General features: G+C 43.7%; 1 protein-coding gene across 3 annotated transcripts in view; it reads left to right on the top strand.

The window, feature by feature from the left end:
• The window catches only part of SNTG2 (syntrophin gamma 2), a 417,829-nt gene that overhangs the window by 283,166 nt on the left and 121,891 nt on the right, over positions 1–12,772 (top strand). For all 3 annotated transcript variants that reach the window (XM_024242487.2, XM_063713807.1, XM_054548457.2), the window contains exons 10-11: positions 4,423–4,552; positions 6,338–6,376. In XM_024242487.2, coding sequence (XP_024098255.2) covers positions 4,423–4,552; positions 6,338–6,376 — 169 coding nt within the window. The remainder of the gene's footprint in view (positions 1–4,422; positions 4,553–6,337; positions 6,377–12,772) is intronic.

The following is a 12,772-nucleotide window of genomic DNA, read 5'->3' as shown; positions in this document are numbered from 1 at the left end:
AGGCTTAAAGTTAAGTAAAGAAAATAGGCATGCGTGCAATGCATACCTTTCTTCCCTGTTACCTCAGGCACAGGGGGAGGTGGTGGCCAGAGCCGACGGGGAGTGACAGGCTGTGGTTGTAATGAGGGCCGCCAGCCATCATTTATGGATGAAAGCTTCCTTGGTTAAATTTTGTAAGGTCCAATGTATTTATTCTTTAAAAACTGGACAGCTTATTAAAAAGGTGATTTACACATTTTGACTTCCCTTTCTCCGACACTGAAGCTTTGACGAGCAATTAAGAATTCTCAGTTTTTAGGGTCAAATTTTATAGTTACTGGAATCCCACAGCACAAGTGAAGCAGGAGGTTGGAAGAGTGGTCATTGGTAGTGGATGTAGGAGGGGTCTCGGTTTGGGGCTTTAATAATAACTGATAATGCCCTGTGATTGGTTTCCACTGAGGCAGATGATTTGAAAAAGGGTCAAATCTGTTGAGGTGTGTTTTATGACAGGAAGATTCCCTGCGGTGTGGGCGGGATTCGGAGGCCTTTCTGGATGTGGACAGGAAGACCGAGCAAAGGCAGGCAGTGTGACCGGACACATGAGAGCTGGGCTGTGGGGCTTTTCCCGGCAGGATCCGCAGGGTGCAGTGTCGAGGCTGGCACTGAGCCCACAGTCAAGAGCGCACGAAGAACAGCCCAAACAGACTGGCTGTCGTCCACGGGAGGTGGAGACCCGAGCACGTAACTTCAATTCCTTAATGTCCTAATACGTTAAGACGTGTGCTTTGAACTTTATTGGAATAAATTTATTTCTCTTAGCCAAAAACTGTGAATTGATTCACTTTCTAGACTATAAGTCTATTTTCAGTTTTCTCTTTGGAATTGAAAAATTCTCTAAGGGCACGAGGAAACCCTGGGAGGAGGGTAGACTTTTCCAAAGTGCCGACACAGTCAGTGCTTGGCTTCCCCATGGATGGCGAGTGTCTGGGAGCTGGTTTGGTTTCATCTCGGGGGACTCCGGGGTGCCAAGCGCTCTGCCTTCACTTGGTGTGGCTTTGCTTACAGTGGCTTCCTACAATCTCATGGGTGGCCATCAAAGAGCATGTTAGCTCCTGAGCAGCAGATGCTCTGTGCATTTTAGCTCCGACAACGACCTTGACCACATGAACACCATCCTAAAAGGCCTGAGTGGCCACCGCGAGGCGGGTAGAGAGGCCGGGTTCCATCCATGAGCCGCGGAGGAAACTCGGAGCAAACCGTGAAACTCGGAGGAAACAAAGGCCCATAAATGCCCTGGAAGAAGCGGCTCCTAATCTTGCATCCAGAGGCGCCTGAAAGCAGATTGCATAACTTACACTAGTTACCTGGCTTCTATAACAATAAACCAAACAGTGAACCAACAGTGAGCCAACCTGTGAACTTTCTTTCCCCGTTTCATTAACATGTTAGTATCTGCCATCAGCATTCATGTCAACAACTTTCACAGTTTCTGTTCATTAGATACTTAATTTGTATTCCTTTCTTTGACAAATGACAGACTAATAATGTTTATATGGTACTTATGGGCTTACAAATAACTTTGTTTAGGTTATCCCATTTGTTCCTCTCAGTATTCCTATTTTGTGGTATAGTTGGCATTTGAAGCCCATCGTACGGACAAGGAAAGCCCAGCTCAGAGGTGAGATGTCCAGCCTGCCTCATGTAGCTATGGCATAAACGTGCCTGGACTGTAGATGCCTTCCTTTTCATTGCAGGACACAGCCGTCTGCCCCTCGTGTGAGGCCATGAGCCTCTGGGGCTCCACGTGCGTTCACTGCCTCAGGGGGCAAAGCTGATGATCTTTCTCAAGACCACAGCATCGATAAAGGGTCCTTCATGAAGCCTGAGTCCACCGTCTCTACCTCACATCTTATTCCTGCTACATCAATGATGGTGTAAACCTCTGAAGGCAGAGTTAGGACTCTGGACTCAGATTCCTTCTCACCACTGACTTTGCGAGGATGACCACAGTACTGACCCTGTTGAGAGCACCCAGTGTTCAGTCATCCATGCAGTTGGTGCATACGTCACTAACCCTGAGAATCAGGAAATGCCAACTCCTTGAGAAGACACTGTTGTTAGCACATGTGAGCTGGAGCCAAGTGTTGACCACACGTGTCTTTCACACGCCCTTACACGCGCAACTAGGCACCCCCTATTCATGAGAGGGGGGCGCCCCTGCCCCACGCTGCCCTGAGGTCCCTGCAGGCCCCACAAGGCACCCCCGATTCATGAGAGGGGGGACCCCTGTCTCATGCTGCCCTGAGGTCCCTGCAGGCCCCCTAGTCTAGCTGGCTTCAGGCAAAGCTGCCCCTGGCCCACACTGGCACCGCCTCCTGTTCCTCCCCAGGCCTTTGGAGAAGAACAGGCTCTTCTGAAAGAATAAAAGTGTAGAGCTCTGAGATGGGGAAAAGTGGAGGGTGGGACACAGGGGACTTTTGAGGATTCTTCTAAAGTCTGTTTTTGGTCTGAGAGTTGGTTGGCCAAGAGTATGGAATACATGACTGTTTATCGAGGTGTTCACTGGTGAGTTGTGTGCGTGTGTGTGTGTGCTGTAGCTCAATGTAAAATATGCCTAAAAATAACAGTCTCTGACCTCTTCATGTGGGGAGCCAGGGAACTTGGCTGTCATCCGCAATAATCTACTTGACCCAGCTGTTTATTTACCACTAGATTAAGGTCAGCCTTGCTTTGTATGTGACACACTAGTTAACATGAACAAATGAGAAATGATGGCGATAAGCCCATTTTTAGTTAGCACTTACTTTAATAAGAATTAATGGATACTCGGACAAAAGTGTAGATATAAGTCTCTCAATATTTAATAAGCACCTAATTGATGTGGAATAGTACACAATGTGCCTAAAACAGTCTCCCAGCATTTTACAGTGTAAAGATTAATTTATTATAGCAGACATCCAGGATCAAAGGCCCCACAGGAAGTGATGGATCCTGAGGGACAGGTGCTCCCCAGGAAGACCAGGAAAGGTCATCAGAAAGGGATGTGCGAAGGTGGAGGTGGAGCTGCCTGCCCTTCCTACACGGGGGACCTGCTTTCTCCAGCTTCTTCCCCTCTCTGACTCCACACAGTCACCTTCACCTTCACCTCTGTCCTCCTGCAAAGTCAAGAGTATTTTAAAAAGTATTTTAAAGAGTCTTTTTAAAAGAATGACTTTTAAAATAGCAAACTCTGGTCTGATAGATTTGGCTCAAAAATATGCACAACTGTGTTATACCATCTCTGTTTCCTACCCCTTCCCCTACACACCCGTCCTTGCCTAAGAAAGCAGCGATGACACTCACATTTGAAAGATTAAAACATAGCTTAGTGATGACTTATTTTTTTAAAAGAATATGTTTGTTTTGTTCTGTATTTTATCTTCAGTTAGCTGCTTGAGACCATGGAGGTATTATGAGTCATATAAATTCATGTGCATTGTTTTCTTTTCTTTTTTTTTTTTATTTTTTTTATAGGGTCTCACTCTGTTGCCCAGGCTGGAGTGCAGTGGCGTGATCTCAGCTCACTGCAACCTCTGCCTCCTGGGTTCAGGAGATTCTCCTGCCGCAGCCTTCCCACTAGCTGGAGCTACAGGTGTGTGCCACCATGCTCGACTAATTTTTGTATTTTTGGTAGAGACGGGATTTCACCATGTTGGCCAGGCTGATCTCAAACTCCTGACCTCAAGTGATCCTCCCACCTCAGTCTTCCAAAGTGCTGTGATTATAGGCGTGAACCACTGCGCCTGGCCAATATGCACTATTTTCTTAAGAAAAAAGTCTACAAAAGTGTACGTGACATTTCTCTTTTTCACATAGGTGTATGTAAAGTATGTTTTTAAAAGATGTTGCATGACAGGGAAGAACTACTGAATCTGAGACAGTTGGTTTGTTGTTAATACTTTGCCGTGATCGAGTTCTCAGCAAGTGGAGTGTCATGGAGCAACGGAAGGGGACCATGTTCTCCCGAAGCTCCCCTGTCAATCAGAAGCACACAGGTGGTCCTAGAGAAGGGTGGATGCTGAGTGCGGAGGGTGCCTGGGCTGCTCCAGCCTCACCCCATCAGGAGCTTTAAGTGCTCCATCCAAAGGGTCTTCGAAAGAATAACCAGTAAGAATCCTGCAGACAATAACTCCAGAATTTCAGGAGCACTGTTCTTTCCTTGACAAAGTGCTTTTCATGTTTCGTCAAATTAGAAGTAGCTCCTGTTACCAAGGGAATTCGGGGTTTGGCCTTGGTCTCAGTGAGCCTGCTGACTCTACTGAGGCGCCTGAGGAAGTGGTGCAGTTGCCCCGTGTCCTGGGTCCAGGGTAGAGCCCTGCTGAGCATCAGCCTTGAAACTCACCAGAGGCAGGCCCACTCCCCTCGCTGCGGGGCCTCCTGGACAGCTCTCTCCCTCCCCAGGTGGAACGCGTTCGAGGTGCTCGCCCTGGACGGAGTCAGCTCTGGGATCCTCTGGTTTTACACAGCCCAGGATGGCATCGACTGGCTGCGGGCGGTCTCAGCCAACATCAGGGAGCTGACACTTCAGAACGTGAGTACACGGTGTTTCTGAGTCTCTGCTGATGCTCATTCTGCATGAAAAATAATTGACGGTGTTTCCGAGTCTCTGCTGATGCTCATTCGTGCATGAAAAATAATGGAGACATCATATTTCTGATGATTTATGATTAACCCTAAACAGAAAATCATGTACTTGTTTCAATGTGTCAAACCTATGACTGAAAACATTAAAAATCAAGCCATCAGAATGTTTCCGAATCAAAGAGTATGGCTATGTCTGACAGCTGGGAATTTCTCACCTGGTTTTGTCTTCCTCCTCCTTCTGTCTGCCTCTGTCTGTCTCTGTCCCTTCCTCTCTCTTTCTCTTCACACACATACACAGAAATAGTTATATGTCATAATTTTATATTTTACCCAAATGCATTGATACAGTGCGACATTTTGAGTTGGGGAAACCTAATTGAGTTAAAAGTATAATTCTCCCAAACATTATGAAGATTTAGAAAAAGACATAATTGAGCAAAAACATTACTTCTCAGATTTGTACTGCAGTCCCCCAGAAACGAAAGTGTTCTGTCCCCTTAAGTGATGTGTTTGATATTAAAAGTCAATAGGACATTTTAAAAATTAAAGAAATGAAAAGAGATGGGGTGGGAGCGAAGACTCGATGACATGGGCGTTGCCTGGAGTGGTGGGTACCTGGACTCAGACATGGAGCCGTGGCCGCAGCCCTGGCAACTGTGGCAGGACTGGCCCTGCCTGGAGGCGGCCCTGGACCAGCCTTGCTGCCCTTGCTCCCTCTCAGCTGATTTGCCCTGTAATTGTACTTCGATCCCTGCTCTGTTCCATCGTAGCCTGGAGGCTGCAGAGGCTGGGTCCAGCTTGCAGACTGGCCAAGGGCGGCCCACCCTGCAGCCCTGCGGAGGCACCCGCCCTGCCCCTGCCCTGCCCTGCCTACCACCTCACGTCTCCCTTGCAACCTCCCTTCTTCCTATGGCTGCTAAACAGAAGTTAACCTAACACTGGGGGAAGCAGCAATGTGTAACATTTCTCCTGTGAAGACCTCAGGGGCTTCCTTTCTGCAACCATAGAAGGAAGTACCAGGACTTTCCTAACATCGTAGTTTTCAAACACAGCACTTTAAATTCCAAAGTTATCTCAACAAATAGAAAGGGAAGAAAGGATGGTGCTCGACTCATATTTGCAGAAATGTTTGTGACGAGGAGCGCCCTTCAGTTCTGTGTCGTTTCACACATCACCCCTCATAGGCAGGGCAGAGAAGTCAGACACCCCAATATTTCAGAACAGAAATGTGGACTCTGAGCCGCCTCCCGGCTGTGTGGCTGTGTGGCTGTGGGAGCATTATGATTCTGCACCTCCACTTCCTCGTTGGTGAAATTTTGGGAAACAACATCTACCTCCATAGGTCATTGGGAGAACTAAATAAAAGAAAGAATATCAACTGTGATAACCATAATTACCATCACAGTAATACTGACTCTCACAAGGTTATGTAGAGCAGAAATCATTTCCTCACTTTTCTCAGATATTGGAATTTAAGCGCCTGCTCTCGAAGTGTAACTTCACTTACATAAATGCTGATATTTGAAAAAGAGGAATTGAAGTCTGCTAGTAAAGATTTTTCTACTGCTGCCATGTTTGTATTGACTCTGGCTAGGTCTTCAGATAGGAAATATGTCATTAAAGAGGCCTGTTTCCCAGGACAGAGCGTGGCTGATGACTTGCAGCTGTCACTCAGGTGAGCCGTCCTGGCGTTGGTGCCTGTGGCCCTGACTCTTCTGCCTTCTCTCCACAGATGAAGATGGTGAACAAATGCTGCTCTCCTTCTGACCAGGTAAGGTTTGTATTTTCTGCTTCATGATGTAACACATCTCGAAAAGCAGTCTCTGGTTTTTTGAAATTTGATTTGGAAATGTTGATAGGAAAACATTAGCACATTTCAGACTGCATTTGGTGGTCTCTGCCCTGCTTGTTAATTCTATAAAACTGCTCTTTCTGTGGGAATAGCCTAGGTCATTCTGATCTCCTGTGTATAGATTATTTCTCTATTGGCAGTTATGTTTTGTAAGGAATCGTTATTTAAATGATGATTTAGATATGATTGTTTAAACTGAGAAGGGCTTTGAGATGACACACCTGTGTAATTTGAAATTTTAAGCATTATATTATTTTCTTAAATAAAATCCTTACTAGGAAAGCTTCGTTCTCAGGAGGGCTTTGGCCCAATGGGTGTTATTGCCAGTGAGTAGGATCCTGTCATCCCCAAATCCAGGCAGTTTGTTCACCTGGAGCCCAGAGCCCTTAACGTTGTCCTGGATTCAGGATAGCTACCTTTGTAGCCACCCTCAGGCCTGATTTTCTGCTCACTTCCCAGGTCTATGAGTACTTAGGAAAACTCTATTGTAATCAAGCTGTTTCAATATCAGCCAAATCAGTTTTTAAGCCACTGTGTTATTCTTCTGTTTCCTTTATAATAAACTTATGGTTTAACTTGTAATGTAAGGGAGTATGTTACTTATAATTCATTCATTTTCTGGTTATATCTCTTATGGGCTTAAGGAAGCATGCATCATAGCTTCAAGTTAAGAAAACTGAGAAAAACATGTTCAGTTTGCTTTAAATAGCGCACAAAAGACATTAAATAGTGCTTAGCAAGAATATTTGAATTCACAATGGAAGACTTTAGAAGAACAGGTCCCCTGCCTATCAAATATTTACTAAAACAATGGGAAAATAGGGCTGTGTTTTAAATTAAACCTCTCTAGTCAACATTTCTACATTAGAAAAGAAACACTAAGAATAAATAGTTCTTCTAAATCTAACTTTTATCTTTTAATATTATTCTAAATTCACCATCAACTATTTTTGTTTACATAGCTATTTTATGATTAATATTTCTATAAATCCTTCACATTAATATAGGATTCATTTCATATTCTTATACATAAAATATCATTTCCCTACTATGTGTTTTTGAAACAGAAGTTCTGAAACTTTTCCACGAAGTACATATCTCTCTATGGTTCCCACAGGAAACAGCCTTTATCAAGGCTGGTGGGACAGTGGGTCAGTTTTGCCATGATCTCTATGAGTAATTTACCATTTTGAAATTGCATCTTATTCACACATTCAAAATTCGCAAAATGTTTTCTGAGCTCCTCTTTATGGCAAACCAGAGACTCTTCCGAGGTCTTAGGAGGAGCTGCAGCTTCTGGTATCTCTCAGTGTTGGCTGCTTCTTCCCTGTGTCTCAGCTTGTTCGTCATGAGGATAGCCATCCTCTCCTGACCTTCAGAGGGGTCGTCACCTTGCAGACAGATCCTTGATGCTGAACAGTGATGCTCACATGTGGAGAGCATACGTGGGAATGGGCAGCATTTAGAGACTTGGCCTTTTTGTGTTTCAGAGAACATGCTGACTTTCGTAGCTATACTGGAATTACTTCTCATGTAGGAAAGAGCACTGCTCCGGAGAGGGAAGCATTTTCTTTTTATTATTATTATTATTATTATATTTTAAGTTTTAGGGTACATGTGCACAACATTCAGGTTAGTTACATATGTATACATATGCCATGTTGGTGTGCTGCACCCAGTAACTCGTCATTTAACATTAGGTATATCTCCAAATGCTATCCCTTCCCCCTCCCCCCACCCCTTAATCCTCCTTATCATCGACTCACAAGAGAGAATGATGAAATAATGGTTCAGAGAAATGTAAAAACCTGTAGGGAGCACAGTTCCCGGTGTGGAGCACGTTGAAGGAGCATCTTCCAGAGACCTCCGAGGCAGTGGGCGGCCTTGTTTTTGCTTCATCTCCATGAAATTCTACCACATATTAAACCTTGTGTATTTCACATCGATCTTGGTGGCCTTGTTTGACAAAGCAAAAAGCCAAAGGCAAACCTTGGACCTGATAACCCTGACCAAACCCTTCTCTGGTGTGTAATTTTAACAAATTCACTCCTGAGGCTTAATTTCTTTATCTGTAATATAAGAAAGTTGTACTGGTAATTTAAGGTCCTTTTTACAACCTTAAAAGTTCTATGAAACTTTGAATTTACTTAGCGGCTTGGAGTAGTTTATTTGGAAATTAATCTTAGAGCTGAGCTTCATTATGTAGGATGATGAAGAACTAGCCCTGCTATATCCGGATGCTCTTTTGGTGGAGGATGGTTTCACGTTTTCTCCAAAAGTGGTGTGCTTTGTACAAATGTTAGGAGTTTAAGACATTAGGCCCTTTAAAACAGAAAGAAAATTTTTTCTCACCCTGAACAATTAATTCTTGATTTTGGTATTTAAAAAATAATTGTGAGATAATTATTAATGTGAAAAATGTGAATTTTATGTGAAAAAAAATTCATGTGAAAAGATAAATAAAGGTGTTTAACAACCACTGAAATTGGCAAACAAAAACACATGAAAAACAGAATTAGGAGAATACTACAAAAAGCATAATGTATGCATTTTTAGACTCTCATATCTGGTATATAAAATAACCAAATAATTTATCATACAAACTAGAGCACTTTTGTCTGGGACATAGACTAACCTGAAAACATTACCAAGATAACTGCAAACAAACATATGCTCACCCCACCAAATAGCAAGCAGCCCTCTTTCTTTCCAAATTAAACTTATTTTTGAATAACCTGAATTTCAATTTAGGTAGATATTGATGCCTTAATCACCAAATCTCCCTGACCCCCTGCAGAAAACCCTAAATAACACAGGTAATTCTGGCTTTTTCTATCTAAAGGAAAAGACCAGCTGCATGTTATCATCTGGTGGACACTTAACTAATTATCTTGACTGATCAGGTGAAAAGAAAAGGACTCTTTTGTGGAAATGATATCAGAAAAGATAAAAAATATATTTCTTATAATGGTTATGACATCTTAATTTTATTAAGGTGGTACAGTCAGGGAGATGTTTCTAAAAGTATAATACACACTTCTTGGAATGTGTAATTAGAAAATTCATAATGTAGAAGATAAAATTAGCTTTGCTTAAAATTATTTATGAACTGCATATACCTAAGAAAGATTCAGAAAGCATCCAGTGTTTCTAGCAATAGCAAAGCTATAACGTATTTCTTTGCTAAATCTAGCATAATTCAATTACTTGTGTGATTTAATTAAGCTCACATGCAACTAACAGGTATTTCAGATTACTGGCAGTCTATTATTGTCGTCTTGGGCCAACAGTAGCTATTTATTTACTCCTTAAAACATAACTCTCCTTGAACTTTGTGCCAAACACTGTGTCAACCCGATATAGAAAAGAAGAAGAGCCCAACACTGTCCCAGCCTAGGGGGAAGCGAGCAGCCCTGGGGAAGGGAGGTGGGTGTACAGCTCATGGGGCCTCCCAGGTCTGGGTGCTTGGATTCCTACCTGCAGCTCCTCAGAAACAGAGTAACTCTAATCAATCAGAATTAGATGGTAATTCCACCCCTTGATCAAGTTCTCCTCCAAAAAGGCTTGCTGCTGCCATGCTGGAAAAAGAATCCCAAGTTCTCTATTTTAGCCAAGATTCAAGAATACATACTTTCAACTTTCTACTCGCCCTTGATCTACCTGTAATGTAAATCAGTCTCTCACCCATCTGTCCTCTGTATTTAGATATTCCTGAGTGTTACAGCCCTGTCTTTGATTAAGTTCCTGCACGTCAGTTTCCTATTCATAGTTCATCCTTTGTGAAATCTAAATTGCATTGCATGATTAAGTGTTTCGTGAACAGAAAGAGTAAGATCAGGGAAACTCGACAGTATGTGAACACATGATTTAAAAAATGAGGGAGCCAAGGCGGGTGGATCACGAGGCCAGGAATTCAAGACCAGACTGGCCAACATGGTGAAACCCCGTCTCTACTAAAAATACAAAAATTAGCCAGGCGTGGTGGCACGCGCCTATAATCCCAGCTACCTGGGAGGCTGAGGCAGGAGAATTGCTTCAACCCTGGAGGCAGAGGTTGCAGTGAGCCAAGAGCGTGCCACTGCACTCCAGCCTGGGCAACAGAGCAAGACTCTGGCCTGGGGCCGGAGTGGTGGGGGCGGAGCTGGGAAAATGAAGGAAGTAAAACCAGCAGAGTTTGCCCTACAGGCAAAAGAAAAACATCACTTTAAATCTCTCTACCCCGTATGAATCTAATTAGGCGTTGACACTTAGAATTTCTCATCAGAACTAGTATGTGTTTTATGAATTTTAAAGAATCTCAGACCATGTTGCCAGGGACCTGCAGAAGGGGATGTGTTTGCCATTCCCTCGTTTTTTGTTTCGTTCTTTTTTCTGTATGTGATTATTCTCTACTTCTCCCTCTTACTAACTTTGTGATTTGACGAGGCTATTGGTGTGACTCCTCGTAATAAATATGGGGTCAAACCAGACTTTTTGTGCTTGTTGCTGATTCTTAAAAGTTTGCAGGCTGGGTACAGTGGCTCACGCCTGTAATCCCAGCACTTTGGGAGGCCAAGGCGGGCGGATCACGAGGTCAGGAGATTGAGACCATCCTGGCTAACACGGTGAAACCCTGTCTCTACTAAAAATACAAAAAATTAGCCGGGCGTGGTGGCGGGCGCCTGCAGTCCCAGCTACTCAGGAGGCTGAGGCAGGAGAATGGCGTGAACCTGGGAGGCGGAGCTTGCAGTGAGCCAAGATTGCACCACCGCACTCCAGCCTGAGTGACAGAGCAAGACTCCGTCTCAAAAAAAAAAAAAAAAGTTTGCAATAATTTAGGACTCAGGCAATTTCCTACATTTTCTAGAAATTCTGGTTCCACACTTTGATGCTAATCAGTAAAAGAAAGGTCTTCCACTCAGCCATCCTGACAAATAAAAAAAGCTTGTTTTTGCCTGCTGCAGTTATCCAGCGGCCAGCTGCTCCAAAGATTTGGATTTGAAGATATGGTCATCATTGCTTGTGAAACCTCGCCTAATAAGGCCTCCTCAAGAGCTTTAGCAAGGCGCTCAAGTGTGCGTAAGATGACCTGGGCAGCCTGCTCAGGGCCATGTGCCTGGTCTTCCTGGAATGTGAACTCTTTTCTTGCTGAACAAACTGCCTGCATAATATTCTTTTCATGACTGTGTGGAAGCCACTGTGTTTGCAATTAATTGTTTTTAGTAACTGTGCTTCAAATGAATCCTATCTTAAACTGTACAAATCACTGCACTCGTGCAGTAGTGAGTCGAAATTAATCACGCATTGAATTCATGTTAATTATGGAAACATCAAGCATCTGCTAAATTTGCTAGAAAAAGATGCATTTTTAAATGGAGGTTTTTATGATTTACCGAGTATAAATGCTGATGTTATAACCCACAAAAATATAAGTCTGTGACCCAACCAGACAAAAAAGGAAAAAATCTATTAGGTATTTTAAAATAATCTGTGTATTTGGTTTCAAATTCAGACACTGGAGGAGTAAATTACACATTAGTGGCTTTTCCAGGTATGAATGTCCCCGGCCTTTGCCCCCAGCTAGTGCCTTACGAGGGCTTCCTATGGTACACTGTGAAATTCCCACAATTCTCACGTGAGATCTGTAATCTACCCGTTTCATGATGGAAAAAGAGAGACTTGGCAATGTTAAATGTGCTTTGCTGGGGAGGGTCTCTGGGGAAATAAAGTCATCTTGTGTTACTATAACATTAACACCATACCACATCGATGTGGTTCCTGAGCCTCCGTGGGACGTAAGTATAACCCGCTAGGAACTTGGAAGTTCATGATCCAGTGAAATATTTGGGTCACTTTGAAAAGCCTTGTAAATCCAGAACAGTCAAGAAAGACAAAATTAAAACGTTTAATGCATTAGGGGATTCGTATTCAACACTGAAAACCATGATGATGTTAGCTGTTCGGCTACGTGCCCCCGCCCTTCAAAACAGTGCTCCTAATTTTCTTTCCCATTGCTAGAAATACCGTTTGTAGAAATCTGATTCTGTCGTCTAACATCTCGACTTCCCAGGAAGTCTCTCATCCAGCTTAAGAGTGAAGACCGTCAGCGGTTTAACAAGTAAATAACAGAAACAGGATGCGCCCTCCCAGGAGCCGGCGCTGGCTGTGAGGGGACTCACCCGGGCGGCTCCAGCACTGGGGCCCGCGCCGGCTGTGACAGGACTCACCCAGGTGGCTCCAGCAGAGGGCACTTCGTGAGTGCGTGGGGCTTGTACACTTGAGGGGTGTCCAGGTCCCAGCTGGTTCTCAACTTTTAATAGCTCATCAGTCAGTGTC

The sequence above is a fragment of the Pongo abelii genome, chromosome 12 (assembly GCF_028885655.2).
Source record: "Pongo abelii isolate AG06213 chromosome 12, NHGRI_mPonAbe1-v2.0_pri, whole genome shotgun sequence".
Taxonomy (NCBI): domain Eukaryota; kingdom Metazoa; phylum Chordata; class Mammalia; order Primates; family Hominidae; genus Pongo; species Pongo abelii.
Note: the sequence above shows the minus strand (reverse complement) of the source record. Positions and strands in the feature narration are given on the sequence as shown.